Here is a 20,017-nt window from a genome sequence, read left to right as displayed (position 1 = left end):
GTGACAATGTTGTGGGAGGATCATGACTTCGGAAATGTTTTTCCAGTAACGGTCGTAGCGGGGCCTATGTACTATGTTTCGTATGCTGCGATACGGCCAATCAAGGTTTCAAGGCTTCCACAGTGGAAAATAGTATTGAAACCATAATTGTCGTCGATAAAATAACTTTCAGTAGCGAGGAGCGTATAATTTCAGTACTCGAAAAAATCGTCTTTTGTTACTCGACTCGAATCATTAAAATAATTACTCGATTCAGATTCGAGTACTCGAATCATTGCGCCCAGCCCTATAGTAACGACTAACATATCAGTTCCAATGCATTGGCAGATCCATGGGCCAGTCATATTTTGGTAGATCTTCGAACATTACAATAAAGCAGAATATTCTGCGGTAGATATATCTAAAGTAAAAATTTTCTTCCCGCTTCCCGCAATATTTTTGTCACTCGATTTCTTGCTTTTAATATTGTTACCCCCTCCTGAAAATGAAAGAACGCCTAATGTACCAGATTAAGTTTAATCATAATCGCAATTACGAGAGAAAGTGTCGTCCAACATGCGACCTTGCGTTTGCGCTCGCATAAAGACCGTCGGCGATGAAACATAGGCATAAAATGATAGAGGCATGTTGGCCGAAGCTTTCGATATCGATATGTCCAGGTGCCGAATAGTCCAGTTCTTGCAAACTGAGCCCAGCAATATACAGCAGACTCGCAACTCAAGTAACAATAATATTGACCTATAAACTTTGAAATAATTTCGCGCCTCGCGCGGCTAGTGACCTGCTCGATGGTTCGTCAATGGCATGTGGCCCTTTGGCCGAAAAGGTTGGCCACCCCTGGTCTATATGCTTTAAACTTTAAGTTTAGATTGAATACGATTTATTCCTTGTATATGTGGATAAATAAGCGATTAATCTATCGATTCAGGAGTCCGGCTCGCCAACTACTTCATTTTCCCATATCCGGCACGCCGACTGGAGAAGTTGCCCGACACTGCCTTTACTGGTGCGAAATGCCACTCTAAAAAATAAGAATGTGCTGGGTAATATAGCGCTCGTAGAGTAGTATTCCAATTTCAGACTGCAGTTTTATCTTGAAGACATATAATATGCTATTACTATTGTGGTACTCGTGAAAATGCAGTTATAAATATAGAGCAGAGGCCTCAAATACGCGGCCCGCGACGACATTTTAGATTTTTCTTAATTTGACAATATATAAGTGTCACATATCTTTTCAGGTTGTAGAGTAAAAATTCCCTCTTAATTTCCCCGAAAGCCTTAAATTATTCATCAAACTTCACTTTCACATCAATTGCAAACGCTACCATGCAGTGGAAGATTCACTATTTCGCCACATTTTCAATTCATGATGACAAAACCTGACCCTTAGACGATTCGTGACTGAAATTTGTGAGTTGGACTTGGACGCGACCTTTCTTAGAATTACTCAGACTCGGGCTAACTCGATGGCAAAATGAAAATGACTCGAGTGGACTTGGAGTGACTCGGAATGTCGTGAATTTGTTTGAACCATGGACGCGACAAACTAATCGCGTATCAGGGGAATAGTAATAGATCAGAAGGTCGCACCTTGCTGGTATTTCGCTAACTAAGCAAGTAGTTATGGCTACCATTGGCAATCTGTTGTTACATCTTTGGTCGGTAAACCATGTTATTAAGGCCACTCAAAGGTGCCGAGTACCGTAGTGGTACGCTCCAACGATGTAATAGCAATGGGCCATTCGGCGTTCCGACATTTCAATCACTAGGACACATTCATTAACATATTTATATTATATTTATATTTTTGTCTGCTCCTATATTTGAAGATACTTGGCCATGAGAATAATAGCCTACTTATCAGAAGTATACCCGAATCCTGGATTGGCATTACAATGCTCAACTGAAAATGTTTTGATATCAGATTAGTCTCTATTATCAATCTGTTAAATTCAAAATATTCATAGTAGCTGAAAAATTATAACCCGATAGCTTTTATGATGGCATCATACATTTTCCCACCCATATGGTGTCTATATCTTATAATTAATATATATCAAGTCTACAACAACAATTTTATTCAAATAGTTATAAATGTGATGATTCTTCTCGTGGCAGGCCTAAATTGATACAAAAGTAAATCACATTTCCACGATGAGTGTTTACTGTCAGTCTGCTGCATCGGCTCACTTTCAATAGGACAATTCATTCCCACCAAATAAGACCTACTTGGAAAGACATTAGAATGCCCCTATAAATGCTGCGGCCCGCGGCGTCGTCAAAACTGGAAAACTGGCCCGCGAGCACATTTGAGTTTGAGACCTCTGATATAGAGATAGAATGGCGTCAAGAGCCGCGCACGCACAATATATAAGGCTGAAACAATGCAGTTGTATTACCATTCGAAACGCCATTGTAACTCAAAACGCCGCTTAATTCCTTTTCAGGTGTCCATTATACCATTGCGGTTGTTGGTACTCCTCTGCTGGACGTTTGTTGGGTTGGTAATTGACAATATTTTGACCGGCATCATGGCCGTGGCGTCAATAGCGGTGAGTCGAATTCGACTGAAAAAGTATGCTTTCATAGGGATATTTATCCTCCCTAATACCGATTGGGTGTCATAATAACACGATTCATGGTTCTATCAAATCAAATTGGTATTGCTTGAATATAATAATCAATATTCGATTGTTAAAGGGATATATTCTCTACTTTCTGTAGCCGAAACGGCTCATATGAGTGAGTAACTGAGTATAAGGAATTCTAAGCGAGCATCGATTCAACAATCCGCCAGTATTACGTCTACAAATAATATATAGGACAATATATTCATTGCTGCAACTTTTTTGGGCCACTATCAATGCAAATAGATCTGCGTAGGCATTAAACTGGTTCGTATTTTTATTTCAGGAAATTGTAACCGCTAGTTATCTCATTACACTCGGTTGCAAACCAATGCGGTGGCTGGTACGTCAAATCGATTTCAAAGCCCATCCGCAAAGCAATTACTGATTCTCAAGTTTTACAGGCGGGAAGAGTATTCGCACTTTCAATGCTTTCTTCATTGGGAAATATATCTTCTATAGTACCGGTGTTCCTGTTATTGGTGAAATCTCCTGATCTAACCATCGCTTTGGTGGGCTCGTTGACCATTTCCATCCACGTAGTGCTGTTTGTTATATTCATAGTGTGCGCTTCATACGCAGGGTACGGACTGCGCTGTTCGATATGTTGCACGCCGAAAGAAGAAGCAGAGGTAGGTTGTGGATAAAATGTTAATATTTTACAATATTTCCGTATTTATAACATACATTGCAATAGACAGAGATTATCGCCATAGGTTAGGCCACACGCGACATATTCGTTCAGAAAGTCGAATATAAACCGTCACCCTTTTGTTCCAGAGGAGATTGCCAGACTCCTATATTTAGGAAAGAGATTACATAAGAAGTATCTCGGTAAACCTCTCGGACCTGTAACAAACTTTCCACGATAAACTATAGATTACTAACCTGTGGTATAGGCTAGTAATATATAGATAAACACCGACAGTCGGACACGAACAATACACGAATACGAAATGCAAATCCCTCACTGATCTATGGGCTAGCAATCATCAGAGACGCTGCAGACCTTACAGAATTGCAGAGCATATTGCAATTGAAAGGTTAGGTCTACTCACTTGCTGATTGTAGACTGGTGGTGTTATACTCTTCCATCACTCGGTTAAAGCAAGCGGTGTGAGTATGTGCCATTGTGATCGGTTCATGCCATGTTTTCACCCTGCAAATATAGGATTCTGAACCGTAAACTTGACTCTTGATACCGACTTTTAGGACGACAGTTCTTTTTAATTTGATCTAATTAATTATTGTCTGAATTAAAAATGACTGAAACAAACAAATCGACCTACGCTCCAACAGACCTGCGAACCTCTCACGGCACATCGGTTGAAAATCATTGCTCTCTTCGGGGACTGCTGTCGCGTGACCACCGTGAAGTCATATTATCATGTTAGAATACGCTGTGTTTTCCTTGCCACACTACCATGTCTTGTGTCTATATCCGTCACCAGCCACTGCACCTCTATGGTGTAATCCTTAGCATCTGTCGAGCTGAAATTATAACGTGATTGTTTTTGTATTTTGCAGAAACATTTGGACGCCTTAAAATGTTATCCAACAACATGTTGCTGTTGCTCTTCCTTAACGATAGTGGAGGTTCGTGAAAGATATACATTCGGGGAACGTTTCCCATTGAACTCTAAAAATGCATATAGCCTATGCCCGTGGATTCTTCAGTTTTACGTTTGTTTTATTTGGCATTCTGAAAACGTATCTTGTTAGCTGGTATAGTTCCATCTCTTGTCAGGTATACTCGTAGCTTATAGACTCGTCGCAAACACTTCACGATTCAGAGTTGATGTAAGTGTGGATGTAGTTCACATTTACCGTTTACTAATCAACTATACTTGTTCGATTATCGTTACAACAAATGCTACAAATAAAGTGACAGCCAAAATTATAGATTGTGCAAGTGCACGTAAAAGCAAAACAAAGTTGGTCTCAAAATATAACATAATACATCATGTCTATATCTATACTTCCACGATATATTGAAATATATAGTGAACACCAGCCAATAACCTTAATTTTATACAGGAGTACGATGACCTGCAAGAATTCAATGATGAAACGAGGTTAGTTACTATTTTACATCGAATTGGTGACTTCCTTGGTCAAATACGTAGGCCCTATATGCTAACTAAACCTGAAACTGAAAAGACTCGCTGATTGTACCACGGGTCATATGCGGGATTCATCAAATGATCTTCAGTGAAGTTTTAAGTCGTTTGCTAAATACCTGGAGTTGGTTACATACGGACAGAGCATCTGAAATCAACTTCTTTTAATTGATGGCATCGAAACTAGAACATTAGTTAGTTTATTGCTTTTGCAAAATTTACACTAGCTGGTGCTGACCTATACTCTACTATTTTAAAAAAGGATTTAGAGCCTTTTCCGAGAATGTATCGGTGCCCTCATCAACCATTTCGCCGATCAAACTCAAGAAGATCCACAAATCTGATTCAATCAATAGGAAGTGATATGCACAAACTGTACACATTATCCACGAGAAAACAATGTATGTATCTTCACGCTTACAGTATACATAGATTCCAATATGCTATACTTGCTGGATGATCCTGCTAATAGCTTGGCTCTCTGACTGAAATGAAGGCAAATAGTTGTGCATGAGAAAGTATAGTCGTTGATGATACTCAAGTACAAGTAGAGGCAATGCCTCCAATTTCTACTAATTTTCAAGTAAATGAGAGATTTTAAAGATTTTCCAAACATTCCAAAACTACTTCAAGTACACGTAGAAGCTGTGGGATATATAAATAAATATTAATCAAGCAGAGGCGGTCATTAACGAAGTACTTCTACTTTTTGGAAGTACTCAAGTAGTTTTTCTCTACTTCTGGTACTTACTCGAGTAGATCTGATTTTCTCTACTTCTACTTCATAATATTTTGTGATCTACTTACTTAATTTTCGCTATTTTCAGTTTGTCAAGTAGAAGTAATTTTAATCCTCCAATACGTAAGATAGCCTGGGAATTTCGGGGCTGTTCTCACGGAGTACCAACATTTAATATTCATAAAATTCAAGTAAAGCCCAGAAATTTCGTTGCGCTTCGCGCACAGTAGTTATGGAGTGACAAATATGTCTTCACGAAAGTATCGGCGAATATAATTTAGGTTGCTTGGTTCCGCTCACACTGCATTGTCGCCCATATCAAATATTTCATCACAGTAAATATGGCCCATCATATCGTTTGAAACTACCGTTTCGCAATCTAGCAATTACCTATCACATCGTAATCTAGCAGCCCATGACGTGTCCTGCTAATCTGGAAAATCCGGCTTTTTTGAACGTTACACCTGTTGTAGCAGATCACCTTTGAAGCTTTATGGACAAAAGACATGAAATATATTTTCCGCTTTTTAGAAGTGGTATTTGTATTTCATTTTCAATTCCCAGTATCATACTTTGAGTTCTGATTACTTTCAGTTCTTTTGTATGCAGGACGTACATGTCGAAGCATAAAAGCAAGTGTATTAATGCCTCTATTTTCCGAAAATAAAGCTACACTAAATAAAAATTTTACGATCCACACCATTTGTTATTAAAGTATAGTAATCGCGCAAAGTGTTGAAACCGTATCCGATACAACTTCTCCGTATTGCACTTCGCCTAAAATTGGGGTTTTATAATATGGGGTAGGACGCCATGCCATGATATCTTCTATAACGGGGTCTTCTAGTAAACAAAGGGTTAGTATCGCATTTTCATATTAATACAATAATCTGCATCCCCTGATGTGATAGAATGCTTATTCTGTCGAAAATTGATACCTCCTGGGATGCATCAATAAGAATCCAGCTCTCTGCACCTTCCGCATAGCTCAATTTGCAACTTTTGGCAGTCCACGCGAACGAATTAAGACTGTTTTCAAAACTACTTACTTACTTGAGTAGATTTAAAGTCAGTCAATTGTACTTCTACTTCAAGTAGTTTTAGGTGGCTTATGGAAGAAGTACTTCTACTCGTACTTGAGTAGATTTTTTCGTCACTACTTCTACTTCTACTTGAGTAGCTTTCTTGACTACATTGACCACCTCTGTAATCAAGTGACAGTCCAACAAAATTTCAAGAAGTATTTCTGTGTCCCAGCATGGCTCGTGGCTTCACAAAATCAGAATCATCAAGTTCATCTCTTCACGCAATTCCCTAGAGCAGTCGTTCTCAAATTTTAGACACGCCCCAATAATGATAGTGAAAAATTTCGCCCCTCCCCCTTTAAGCGTCGTATCAAAATATATGAATACCAGCAATTAGAATGTTTGCAATCCCAGCGCATAGTTTGGTAGGATGGAAGGTTGAGAGACGTGTCAAATAAGAAATTCGGCGTAAACACAGATCAATATATCAGCAAGTATCAAATTTACTGTTTATTACTTTGTTAACAATAATCATGTGAAATGGCAGCACGTAGCATGTAGATATTTTAACGATTTCGGTGTCTAATCCCGTCTATTGGCCCACTTGAGCTTAGCTCAACCGTACCAGACTGTAGCCATAACCTTTCTATACGCACTCTACACACTGCACAGAAGATTGACAGATGAACCATGAAATCATCATAACTGCTACAGTCATTCACCATAGTTTTTACTAATCCAGGTGCATTGCTGATTGGTACGGGTCTGGTATCAGTAACAATGTAACATCAGCATGTCGGGTATGAATGGTACTACGCAACTATATGACATTCAAAACTGTAATCTAATTAGGATTTTTGTTGTTGTCAAATAAATTAAATTCATTTCGAGTTTAAGATGCATCATTTCTCTCAGGCGGCTTCACCCCCCCCCCCCTTCAGAGGCTTCCACGCCCCCAGTTTGAGAACCACTGCCCTGGAGTTAAGATGTAAGGTCGTTGAGTTGGAGTCAATATATACGAGGAATATTTTATATCCTTTGTTCACATATTCCTCCCGGCAGAAGAACGGGAAATACGCTTGGTCTATGAATATTTCTTTATTACAGACTGCCGGCGACAAATCGACGAGGACAGACCACAATGATTCGAGTTCTGGAATCCGAGTCGAGTATAAATTGTTATGATTCGAGTCGAGTAGTGAGAGACGATTTTTTTGAGTACTGAACGCTCTTTTCCACAACGAATTGCATTATCAACTATAGATTTATAGTTTCTATACTTTTTTTTACCACCATGGAATTCTTGAAACATGTAGTGTAAAGATACTGCTCACGTTGCTGGAAATAGCATTTTCCATATCGTGATCAACACAAGTCATTGTCGCAAGTGCAATGAAATAGATGTATAGTCGAAAAAATATCTTTAATGTGGTGACAACGCTAACGAAAACGCGTTTCGTGTAGAAAAACTAAACACCTGAAAAGGTGTTAGTTAGGTGTTATCGTTAGGTGTAGTCAAATGCTGTGTTGTCTCATATAGGCGTTTTCTATTACGATATCGCGCATGTATCATCTTTGTGATGGGATATATTTGATATTTCCACAATACCAATGGCAACACAATCAATAATGTTAGAAAATTCGACTCGACTCGAAAAATAATACTTGATTCGGAATCGTCATTCAAGCACTCGAATTCGCCCAGCCCTCAACACGCATGGGAAACTCACAAACTACCAGCCGCTTTCTCTTCGGTAACTTCAACGTGATCACTACGATTTATTAGCCGTAGAAAAATGGCCTTAAATCAGTTCGATTTACGACCGTTGTGGCTTAACTGTCGCGATTGTATTGACTTATGTCGCGTATTCTCATTCCTCGTACGTACATACCTGTTTTATTTAAATATTTTCTTTCAAGTGTATTGCAATCTTATGTGCATATGCTGCAATAACTTACATATAATTTCTATTATTCAATTTATGATTAACATTTTTAAAACCGGGTCATGTTGAGACAGCTGTGCACTAGGGCTCTTCAAAAATGACTTTTTTTCTCAAATCGTACTGCATGGCTACTTGATAAAATTGTTCGGTTACCTAATTTAAGCCTACACACAAAATTTGGTTCAATTCCAGCCAGTAACCGCTTTGCTACGGGAGAAGAAAGTTTCTATTTATTATACAAAAATAAATAATAAACAATTTGAACTATTTTATTCAAACCAAAATTTTTCGACGGCAATAACTCCGCTTCCACTGGTTGGAATTGAACCAAATTTGGTGAGCATCGTTTCTATAGACAGCCTAACACTTTCATGGGGTGAACAGAAAATTTTCAAATTTTTCATTATTTATTTTTACATAATAAATAGAAACTTTCTACTCCTGTAGCAAAGCGGTTACTGGCTGGAATTGAACCAAATTGTGTGTGTAGGCTTAAATTAGGTAACGAACAATTTTATCAAGTAGCCAGTACGATTTGAGAAAAAAAGTCATTTTTGAAGAGCCCTACTGTGCACATGTCTACTATTACTATACCCGATACCGAATATACTGTGTGTTTGTGGTTTTCATTTGTATCATCATTGTCGCGTTATGTTTGATACTTGGGTTAGATGAAAATAAAGACTCTTTCTATCTCTATATTCTTCGCACTTTCTGCAGAATAGGCGATGAACGTGATAGAATTTAAGCAAATTCTTCTTATATTGTATCGCAATTTCGCGGTGTAGTGTTAAATGTTGCAAATATTGATAAAAAAGAACCAAACAATCATATACATTGATTCCGTGCATAATTGATATCGATAAGCATCCACATTACTGTGAATTATCTCCCATTTACATAGCTACCTAACAAGACAGTGGCATATCGAGACGATAACTATTATTAGCACTTTTGTTAGAAATCCGATATATTATGAGCAGGGATATCTAGACTAGTCTGGATGAGCAGGGATCCCTGATTATGAGGCATATTTAGGCGTTTTTGACGGCCACAATAATAGGCTCTATTTCCGTAATTCACATCTAACATTGTGGCCATCAGTGTGTTTTTTACGTTCGCAAGGCGAGAAAATCGATATTATGAAGCGACGATAAAAAACAATGAAATAGTAAGGTTGAAGTCATGAAATAGAGCTGCCCAAATAGCGGGCCGCCAGACAAATTTCTGGACATTATTCATTTCCAGAATCCCATCAGTAAAAGTTTCAAATCACGTGTAAGAAAACAATGTTTGTCGCATATCCGACACAGACTGATCCAGGGACGTGCGGTCAGGGAAGGCATGTGAGGCGCTCGATAGACGTCCGTGCGCTCGATAGACAAACGAGCATACATTCTAATAACCAGTCATGTCAGCGGACTATTGCTCCGCACCCGTTCCCACAAATGGCGGGAATGCTTATTAAGGGACTTCGATACGACCTTCGCGACATGGACCATTTTCAGTCATCTTCTGCTCACAAAGCTTCTCCGTTTATCACAACATAGAATTCGTGATATTTCTGAAATCTATATTTTTATTTCATTGGACTTCATCTTTAAATATTGTTTGTTTAGCCTACTCTCGGGGCCTACGCTACTCTCGTAGGCCCCGCTACTCTGTTCCTGCGCATTGGTTCGATACAAGAATGAGATCCGTTTGCAGTTCTACACAGCGGATACTAAATTTTCGTATCGAATGATGTATGAAATGCAATTGGTGAGCCGCCACGGTATTACCCCCATTAATCAATGCTGTTACATGCTCATGGTGTACGATCATTCCCATAAAGAAAATACATGTCCATTACGGTTGTTCAAAAATAACTTTTTTTCGGTTTCTGGGGATTCACTTTAGTTAGGTCAGTGATTCGTAACCTGGGGGTAATTACCCCCAAAGGGGTAATTTGCCAATTTTCGGGGGGTAATTCGAAGTGACATTTCTTATAAACTTATGACGCTGCACTTATAACGTAAATATTAATGTAGGCTAACATATATTTTTGCGAGCTTGTAGGCTATATATTTTGTTTCACTCAACATGCCATGCCTGCTCTGATATCATAGTAACCAGAATCAATAGTGATTATGAATAACAGGGTCGAATGTAGTTTAGTATAATGCTAGGTAAGTCCAATTTATTTTGCAGTAGTGAGGATCATATATTGTTACATATGCTGGCAAATTGAAAGACAACAAGGGCCGTCACAGTCCAGCTTTACGCCTATAATGCAGTAACAATATCGTAAAAATATAGGTGTGAGTATTGAAAAGTGTAGTGGTCTAGTCAAGTCAGAAAAATTATGTCTGACATCATCGAAATGCCTTCCAAGAAAATAGGGGAATATGTTGGAACCTTTTGGGTTCACCTTCAAAATGAATAACCATTTTTCGTCATAATAGCGTTGAACTTTCTGAATGAATTTCCTTCAATGGTATCCATCAAAACGAAGTAAGTTTGTGATGGACAATTGCATGAGATGCTATCTAATATCCTCCCCTTTTCCTAGATGTGACTACTGGATAACACAAAAACAGCATCAGCCTTCCCATTGATTTGATATTCTTAACAGGCATTTCAGTGTACATTATGACGTCACTTTGAGTGCAAGCTGTAATTTGTTATTTTTTGTAAAGGGGTAATTGCATCCTGTCATTTTCTTCTTGGGGGTAACGGTATGAAAAAGGTTAAGAACCACTGAGTTAGGTTGCCTATAAAAACGCTGCACACCAAATTTGGCTCAATTCCAACCAGTACAAACAGCCAATTTAAATCTTTGAATTTATTTTTGAAAATTTCTTTTTACAATTTCATTGTCAATCCCATGATAGTTATTGGCCTAAAAGAACGATGCATAACAATTTTCGCTCACTTCTCACAAGTAGAGCGAAATTATTGCAGCTGAAAATTTTGGATTTGCAAAAATAGTATTGATGGTGGATATAGCCCCAGAATTATTGATGAAAAACTCAAATAACCTCGCTTGTACGGGTTGGAATTGCGTCAAATTTTATTTGCATTGTTTTTGTAGACAACTTAACAATTTTGTGTGGTTGACAGTGAAATCTGAAAAAAATATATTTTTAATAAATTCAAAAGTTTCAATTGGCACTGCGGCGGCTTCTGCTGATTGGAATTGAGCCAAATTTGGCGCGCAGGCTTTTTTGTAGGCGACCTAACAATTTAATCAATGAATCCCCGGAATCCAGGAAAAAGTTATTTTGAACAACTTTAATGTCCATGTTGATCAAATGCATCCACATAATGGTAAGAGTCATGCCTACAGAAGAGAAGCTGAACCAAATAAACTAAGGAATAGGAAAAATCTCAATAGGCGCATAATGAGCAAACTACTTTTCTTGTAACACTATTGCGCATTCTCAGAACAAATGAACGTTCACCGCAGTATATTAAAATAACAACTTGACTTCTCTTCTCGACATTCTTGATAAACATATTCCTATTCCACCTGCCTGAAAGCGATCTTTTTTGCCATAAAAGGACCTACAAAAATATTGTTTCGTATTTCCCCTTCCTATAGCGACTAAATACAAACACAACTGATTAGCCCACAGTTGCGTACTGGCGAGACTCTTAGTATTGAGCCACTCTCATAATATAATTAGCAAACATTTGCCTTAAGATTGACGCCAGTAGCACCGGCTGGGAATACCGCGGTTATTCTGATGGTGGCAACGACCGATTTTTCTGCACGTCATATGAAGTGTTGTTCGAGTTTGGCAGGAGTCTGTGCACTACATCCATGTTATGTCTATTTGCCAAATCCCATTCGTATTGATTACCATCACTGGGTAAAAACTTTTTCCTTATGATTGCCAACCATATCCAACCAGTCAACAAACATTGGCCGTGTAGTTGCGCATATGGCAAGTAAGACACCAAGAGCTGTATACGTCTTGTGTCTGTTTCCTAATGCGGCCACTTGCTGTGCATATTTAATTTCATTCATTTGACGCCCTTGCAGTCGACAGAAAATATAGCCCACGCTAGATAAAACTCCAGGGAATCCTACACCTAAACTAATCACTCGCTAAACAGTTTTCCATCAAAATACCATAGATTACCGCCGTCTATGTCAAAAGGTATCCGCGACTTTATATTTGTAGCCTGCGAGAAAGAGAATATGTTATGCTTTTCTTCGCTGTATCCTATACGCACGTCTTCAGCGATATTAATTATTTGTGCAAATCTGTAAGTTCGTGCACCTCGATCGGACCTTGTGTTTTAACGTGACGTCGCTATCACTGAAGATTATTATCACGTCACGACTGAGTTGGACAACTGAAAAATCTTCGGCGTTCTCAAATTAGATTAGAATCGAAGCTAAAGCCACACAGTTTATTAAGATTCAACTAAAATTAGAATTATAGCTGTACAGTTTTTTCGAATTTGATGATAATTAAAATTATAACTACACAGTATTTTCCTAATTAAATTGGAATTGAAATTATCGAATTTGCGAAAACTTGGAAATTGAACCAAGTTTAGTACTTTCTTATAAACATGAAGATGGCGAATGTCTGTACAGCAAGCTTGGCTCGTTTCACACTATACAATTCTCCTGTAGCATATTCAGGAAACCATAATTTAGAATTAGAATTAGAGCAAGGAAACATTTCATAAATTACATTATAAATAGATCAACGGCATTTCGTTCTAATTAATCTAATTCGACAACTAGAATTATTTAGGTGTTCAAGGCTGCGTCACGTAGGGTTACCATATTTAGAGATTTGGAGAAGAGGACACTTTTTACAAGTTACATAAGTTATAATAGCGGACTAGAGAACGGGTAATTTACAAATTCCTACGGGAAATATACGACAAGGTCATTTTTCCAATTCGACTCCAGAAAGATCCGATTCGGTTATGGTTGACCTTTTTTTAGTCGACCTTGCCGTCATTGCCGTCGAAATCGAGTTTTCGAGTCATTTATTGAGGTTTTTAGTTGTCCCTGTACAATCGCCTGGCTGTCGATTTCTTGAAAAAGGAGGACAGATCCTAAAGGAAGACGTATGGTAACTCTCGCGTCACGGTCACACGAAAAGGACAATTACTACGTGGTAATTGGTATTCGTCTTTTGCGCCATATTTTGAGTGTTATCAGCTCAAACGTGGGGCGTACCCTGAGCAGTTCGGGCGACTAACACTTTTCCCAAAGGAGGGATCGGGAAACTTCATCTCGTTAAGGTGTTTTAGAATGTCCCACGTTATTGACAAGGTAATCGTGTTATAAAAATCACTTGCTTTGTATACACAGAATGCGCAGGCCTACGGCCTACAAGATTCCCATGTTGATTAATTTATATTTGTCGACCTAGCGTTACAAACTAAGCGTATTTGTATTTCATCATCACAACTTGAAACTTGATTCTTTCATTATACGTACTGCCGTAAAGTTTACAAATACTTATAGATATATAAGTAATATGTTCAGTTCGCATCGGGATTCAAAAGCCCACAGCTCCTGATCAGAGAGGGTTTTGAGTGTTTTCACCCACTACTGATAAGAGTATATCTATAGTTGAGTAGGCTACCTCGAAGTAACGGCTTATTAGCGGTAGAATCCTAGAGTTATCGGAGTTTATTTGTGATGGCATTCGAAAAATTATACCAAGTGCTGAAATATATTGGTGGCCCATTCCTTTCGTTGCATCTTGATACTGCAAATTGGCCCAATTGTTACAAAACCTTTACTTCTCGAATCTCCGCGGTAATATTTGAGGTTTTGCACTGCTCCGAATCATTTTTCGAAGCATTGTGTAATCGCCTATAAAGAGTTAGCAAAAACAGCTGCTGGTGAAATATAATCTCCAAGGGGGACGTACTAAGCGCTTTCAATGCCTATTCGGTTTTCAGGATCTAGCGGATATGTATTTGGTATTCAATTTGCACACAATATAATTTTTCAACCGTTCTTTCATCCATTTAAAGCTTTTTGCATACAAACGAAAAAGAATACGAGAAAGTTATGTCTGACTACCCCGGCGAAAGGATGCTGTCTGACGCTTTACTGGAGGCGCTGCCCTTGGGAACACTAGATTTCCTCAAAGAAGAAATTAGAGTTGGAAATTATTTGGAGAAGAAAAGAAAAATATTTTTCGGCAGTGGGGTAAGTAAGGTTGCATTTAAAACAAACGGTGTTTTAAACAGTGTTTTAAAAAAAGGTCTTTTTTAAAAAAAATGTGTTTTTTCAAGTTGTAAAATTATGCCATAATTTTGTAAATACTTTCCAAAAAACATGTTGTATGAGCCTACGGACAATTATCACCCGATATAGCCGACGTATATCGATATGAGATGGTTGGAACCCTAAAAACAGTCGGTACAACATCAACAGTACAGATATTTCGTCAAAGGAGCTATATTTACCCCATATTTTCAATTATCAATGTCATTGCACTAAAACGTCACAATTGAATGTTCGTGACGTCATTGCTTTAAAAATAAATGCAATACAAAACATGTTTTAAATTAGGGCCTTGTTTAAACATGTTTGTTTTAAATTGATTTTTGTTTTAAATGCAACCCTAGATCAGTATAATCAGACGAATGAATGAGAGAACCAACCGTTTGTGAAAACAGAATATGCAGGATATGCATTATGCATACATTCATTCTACTTTTATCAGATTAGAAAATACCAAAATACAATGAAAAGATCTGGTACCGGTAAGTCTATTAATCAACCACGCCCCTCCGGTTGGAAATAGTAATATACATGGAATATAACATGCTTCAAAAATAACCTATGTGCAGTGCATGCTGACTCTTCTTTACATCGCCTAGTCCTTGGCCCAGATGGGTGTGTGGCGCAGATCGTGTGTATTTGTATCATGAGTCGGTGTATAAACATCAAAAAACATCAAGGACAAAAATAAACTACGTCCTTTCCTTTCCTTTCAAATACTGCTCCAATTCGTTTTGACACCTTCCTAACTTTTCATTGTATCCCAGTCTTGTGCTGTTTTGAAATGATGAAAACTTAATAAACTGACACTGAACAGTGTATCAAAGGGGAGACAATTAAAATTGAGATGCGTCCGCTGGGTGTAAAAGTGAACTGAATATTATGAAAAACTTGCTCCGGGATATAATGTATGGGATTATATATAGCGCTCATTGATTTATTTTCTTCTGCTTGAATTATATTTGGGGAGCGCAATGGCCATATGCAGCGTAATAGTGCTGAACTGTCCAGTGTCCATACTGTAGTTTGCTTTATGCTGAGGACATACGTATGCGCTAACTGTCTTGTTAGCTTTATCGAATATCAACAACAGCTGAAATACTGAGATATTGCCACTCAAAACACTGATGAATTCTTTTTCAGATAGCCATTATATTATTGCGGTTGCTGGTAATCATTTGCTGGATAATTGTTGGGTTGATAACTCAGAATCTTCTGAGTGGCATTGTGGCCGTGGCGTCAATAGCGGTGAGTTTCATTCCACTGTCCTACTCTACCAGGGTATGTAGAAATATATATTTCTCATAGGGATATTTATCTTTCCCAATATCGCTTGAGTGTTATTTAACGCGAGTAACGAGTCTGCCAAATGAAATTGGTATTGCTAAATATCCAATATTCGATTGCGAAAATAGCTATATTCTCTATTCTCTGCGGCCGAAATCTTACATAACAATTTACAACAGTTCATAGAAGGGAGCATAAGGTATATTCCGAGCATTTCAAGCATTCCAAGCACCGCTCTAACCACAGGACAAAGTTCTGTATAAATAACCAAATAGTATACGTTAATATACTGACTGAGTATAATCATTCCTGCATATGTGAAATCACTATTAATTCATGTATGGAAGAGTTAGCATAAACCTGCATCGTTTCTTTCAGGAAATAGTATCCGCGACTTTTCTGATTACAATCGGATGCAAACCGATGCGATGGCTGGTAGGTCACATAGCATTGAAACCCCGCCAGCAAAGCAATCACTGATTCGCAAATTTTACAGGCGGGAAGAGTATTCGCGCTTTCCTTGTTTTCTGCGTTGGGAAATATTTCTGCTATAGGCCCGGCGTTTGTGTTTTTAGTGGGATCTATCAATCCAAACAACATTTTGGTGGGCTGGGTGACCATTTCCTTCCATGTAGTGTTGTCTGTTATATTCATGGTGTGCGCTTCATATGTAGCGTACGGACTGCGCTGTTCGATATGTTGCACTCCAAAAGAAGAAGCAGAGGTAAGTTGGGATTGTTTAAATTTTATAATTATTTGCAAATTTGTGACAAGTCAAACATAAAAACTGACAAAGATGTTTGCCGTGGTTTAGGTGACATATTCGATTTAGAAAGTCGAATATAATGCTACAATGCAGGAAAGGTTACTTCGACACGATTTCCGATATTCTCGCGGCATATCGACACGGTCCCCTCCCTTCACAAATACTGCCACGCTCCTTACATCGTTTAGTGTGAATCTTTCAATGTTTGGCTTGTCCATTTACCGATTATAATTTATTAGCATTTTACAAATTGAAGTTTCCGTAACCCAACTAATTACACATAAAGCGCAGCGCCATCATCCTCCTTTACAGCATCGACGGCTATAGGCCAACGGACAGGGTAAACTAAACACGACATAAATGACGTGAAATATGTAATGCTGACGTTTGAGCGTTCGGGAGTAGGACTGATAAAAGGACCTTTATTTTTTATTTTTTAGTCAACACCACTGCAGTATCGTTAAAAAGTATATCCGGGAGTCGAGTCGACATGAGGACATTATTACTTTTTTTAGTCAACACAACAAGATTTCCAATCAAAATTTTTAAATTAGCTGTTTTCACTTCTTTTATGATTTGTAAAAAGCGTCCTCCTTTCCCGATTCCAAAAGATGGCAACCCTACTTCTGGGAACTCACTCGCGGAGTCGTATATGTTTGCCGACATTTATATATCATTTTCCTGACTCCGAGATGGCTGGCGCCGAAATGCTGGTCCCGTGGTATATGTATACCACTAGACTCTAGCATTTCAACGGACTCGAGTGACACCGGGAATATTCCGTTCCCCATAATTGCGAATACAGTTAGACTCAATTCTGTATCTTTTAATATTTCGGTAGGGTTAAGAAATCTAGAAGCACAAAATCGCGCGAAAGAAAACTCAAGTTCAATCAACCTGCCACTCAATACTCTACGTTATTTTAATTTACAAATATCTTTGAAAATTTGGGTTTGGTATCGTATGGCTCCTTCCGCCGCCCATGCCCGACGCCTGTGAGTCGGAGCTGTTGCTGCTTTATTCATCAAAGTTTTGGTTGACCGCGCAAGTTCACAATAAATTATGTGAGCAATTCATTTTTCGATAATATTACTCATTTCGAAAATAACCGTGCGGGCCACTCAAAGCCCTCTCACGGGCTGCATGTGGCCCGTCCGCTACGGGTCGGCCACCTTGCCTTAACCAGAACCTAAGTTAACCCTAACGCCATTATTTCGAATAAAACGTTATTTCAAATTGCTCGTTATATGACACTCGTTGTTTTGTCGGGATGCCATGTAGTCCTTAGCATAGATTGACCTGAAATTATATGGTGAATGTTTTTGTCTGCTGCAGAAACATTTGGAGGCTTTGAAATGTTCTCCGACATCATGCCGCTGCTGCTCTTCATTAACGATAGTGGAGGTTCGTGAAAGCTATATGGAAAGTTTCGTAACAAATATGATTCATTATGGGCCCCATTATCATTATATGCTAATGATTATAGCATATTCTATTACCATATATGCTCGTTTTACGTTTTATTTAGCAATCTAAAATGTACAAGAGTTGATAGCTAGTAGCTCTATGCCAGCACAATCTTAGCCTACTTGTAGCTTATATTATCGTTGTGCTCACTTTACGACCCACCGTTAATGTCAGTGTGAATAGATCTACCATTTATTTATCGAGTACTTTTAAGATTGCTGTTGTTACTAATGGCAATTCTTGCTCAATCAGAGACAAAATTAAATATTGTGCAAGTAACTGTGAACCATTAGCTCGTCTTAAAATGAGACATGATACTTCACGAATATTCCCATTATTCTGCGTTACACATTGAAATAGTGAACACCAACCAATAACTTTATTTTTACACAGGAGTACGAAGACGTGCACGAATTGAATGGTGAGACAATTAGGTAAGAGACAATTTGACATCGAATTTGTCAATTTTCATGGTATTCCGTAATCTGAACATACTGAAAGCGTCATATATGAAATAGCTAGCTGATTGCACCACGAGTTCAGTGTAGTGTATATCGGATAACTTCAGAGCTAGAACATTTGTTAGGCTATTGTAACGCAAAGTTGGATACAACCAGGAACTGAGCTAGTACTTGATCAAACAAATAATTTAGAGACTATAAAGTCGAGTTTCCAAGAATATATCAGAGCCCCATGACCCATTACGCCGATGTTTCAAATTGCAAATAATGTAATGGACAAATGATGCTCTCAAAAGGTCGCCAGTGACATACTACTAAAATTTATGAAGTGGGCTATCTTTGCGGCCAACGCAGAATGACTAATGACGTCGCAAAACCAGTACCGTGTATCGTGATTCTTAACCGTGTCGCCAGCGTCCCCCTGTGGGCGATTTGGATTTCAAAGGGGGCGGAAACACTCAGGGCGATATGGGAGTATAGATTACTAACCTACGGATAGATACGCAACACCTGTCGTCACGCTTGCTTGCCCGGAGGAAATTACTGCTCATCAATCTGAACGCAACGTAATTGCTAATCCCATAGCTGACGAGTGTCCATAGAACATTGATCATGACAGAAGAACGCGAAATATTCTTTCTATATAACAGACCGCCGGTGACAAATCGATACGCATGGGAAACCCAACCGGTCACTGTTTCTTCCGTAACTTCTACGTGATCACTGCGATTACTACCGTGTCAAAAGGCCATCGATCTCTTCGAATGTTGTCCTTTTATTGTCGCCAATGTCTGGACTTGAACGCTATTGCATCAATAACTTTGGGGATGGTTCGAACGAACGGTTCACTTTCGTTTTCTGCGTGCGAACCCTTATAATACAGAGGTATATGCTCGCACCATTACACACTGTTTACCTTACTATGAAATATATGTATTTTCCATAATCTGGTGTCTGGTGATGGGAAGAACGGGTGGGGTTGATGTGTTGTCATGATCTTAGTGATATTGGGCTTAAGTTTTGATAAGAACAATCTTGAATCTCCACGTCTCACTTTATCAAGTTTGCTTCTGTTATGAGTCAAGGCCCTGCGAAAGCCCGCTTCACCAAATACGAGGTGGGATAGGCAATGACCAGAGGAGGGTTGGTTCGATTATGTTCACAATAAGAACAGTTTTGTTCAAAATAAGAACAGTCTCATGTCACAATAAGAACAGTCATGTTCACAATGGGAACGGTCTCGTGTTCACAATAAGAACGGTCGTTATATTCACAATAACTTCGGTCGCAGCACCAACATTGCCCCCAGACACGATATTGCGA

The 20,017-nt window shown here is 38.6% G+C and overlaps 3 protein-coding genes across 3 annotated transcripts in view; 2 read left to right on the top strand and 1 right to left on the bottom strand.

The window, feature by feature from the left end:
- The window catches only part of LOC145455163 (uncharacterized), a 72,179-nt gene that overhangs the window by 29,574 nt on the left and 22,588 nt on the right, over positions 1 to 20,017 (bottom strand). The window lies entirely within an intron of this gene.
- LOC145455972 (uncharacterized) lies at positions 3,040 to 8,536 on the top strand. Its single transcript, XM_080334000.1, has 4 exons — positions 3,040 to 3,262; positions 4,158 to 4,220; positions 4,668 to 4,705; positions 7,622 to 8,536. The coding sequence occupies exons 1-4, from the start codon at positions 3,059 to 3,061 to the stop codon at positions 7,737 to 7,739; spliced, it is 423 nt and encodes a 140-aa protein (XP_080190126.1). The 5' UTR covers positions 3,040 to 3,058; the 3' UTR covers positions 7,740 to 8,536.
- Positions 14,385 to 19,640, top strand: LOC145455971 (uncharacterized). The gene is made up of 7 exons (XM_080333998.1): positions 14,385 to 14,635; positions 15,857 to 15,961; positions 16,379 to 16,435; positions 16,497 to 16,724; positions 18,102 to 18,170; positions 18,627 to 18,667; positions 19,345 to 19,640. The coding sequence occupies exons 1-7, from the start codon at positions 14,495 to 14,497 to the stop codon at positions 19,412 to 19,414; spliced, it is 711 nt and encodes a 236-aa protein (XP_080190124.1). The 5' UTR covers positions 14,385 to 14,494; the 3' UTR covers positions 19,415 to 19,640.

This window comes from Botryllus schlosseri, chromosome 14 (assembly GCF_051294905.1).
Source record: "Botryllus schlosseri isolate E-star chromosome 14, Bs_hap1, whole genome shotgun sequence".
Taxonomy (NCBI): Eukaryota; Metazoa; Chordata; class Ascidiacea; order Stolidobranchia; family Styelidae; genus Botryllus; species Botryllus schlosseri.
This window is presented reverse-complemented; position numbering and strand designations above follow the sequence as displayed.

Bases quoted from the DNA above. Each gene is read 5' to 3' on its own strand.
- LOC145455972 (XM_080334000.1), top strand. From the start codon at position 3,059: ATGCTTTCTTCATTGGGAAATATATCTTCTATAGTACCGGTGTTCCTG. The intron at 3,263-4,157 runs GTAGGTTGTGGA...TGTATTTTGCAG, and splicing joins CGCCGAAAGAAGAAGCAGAG to AAACATTTGGACGCCTTAAA. The intron at 4,221-4,667 runs GTGGAGGTTCGT...AATTTTATACAG, and splicing joins GTTGCTCTTCCTTAACGATA to GAGTACGATGACCTGCAAGA.
- LOC145455971 (XM_080333998.1), top strand. From the start codon at position 14,495: ATGTCTGACTACCCCGGCGAAAGGATGCTGTCTGACGCTTTACTGGAG. The intron at 14,636-15,856 runs GTAAGTAAGGTT...ATTCTTTTTCAG, and splicing joins AAATATTTTTCGGCAGTGGG to ATAGCCATTATATTATTGCG. The intron at 15,962-16,378 runs GTGAGTTTCATT...CGTTTCTTTCAG, and splicing joins TGGCCGTGGCGTCAATAGCG to GAAATAGTATCCGCGACTTT.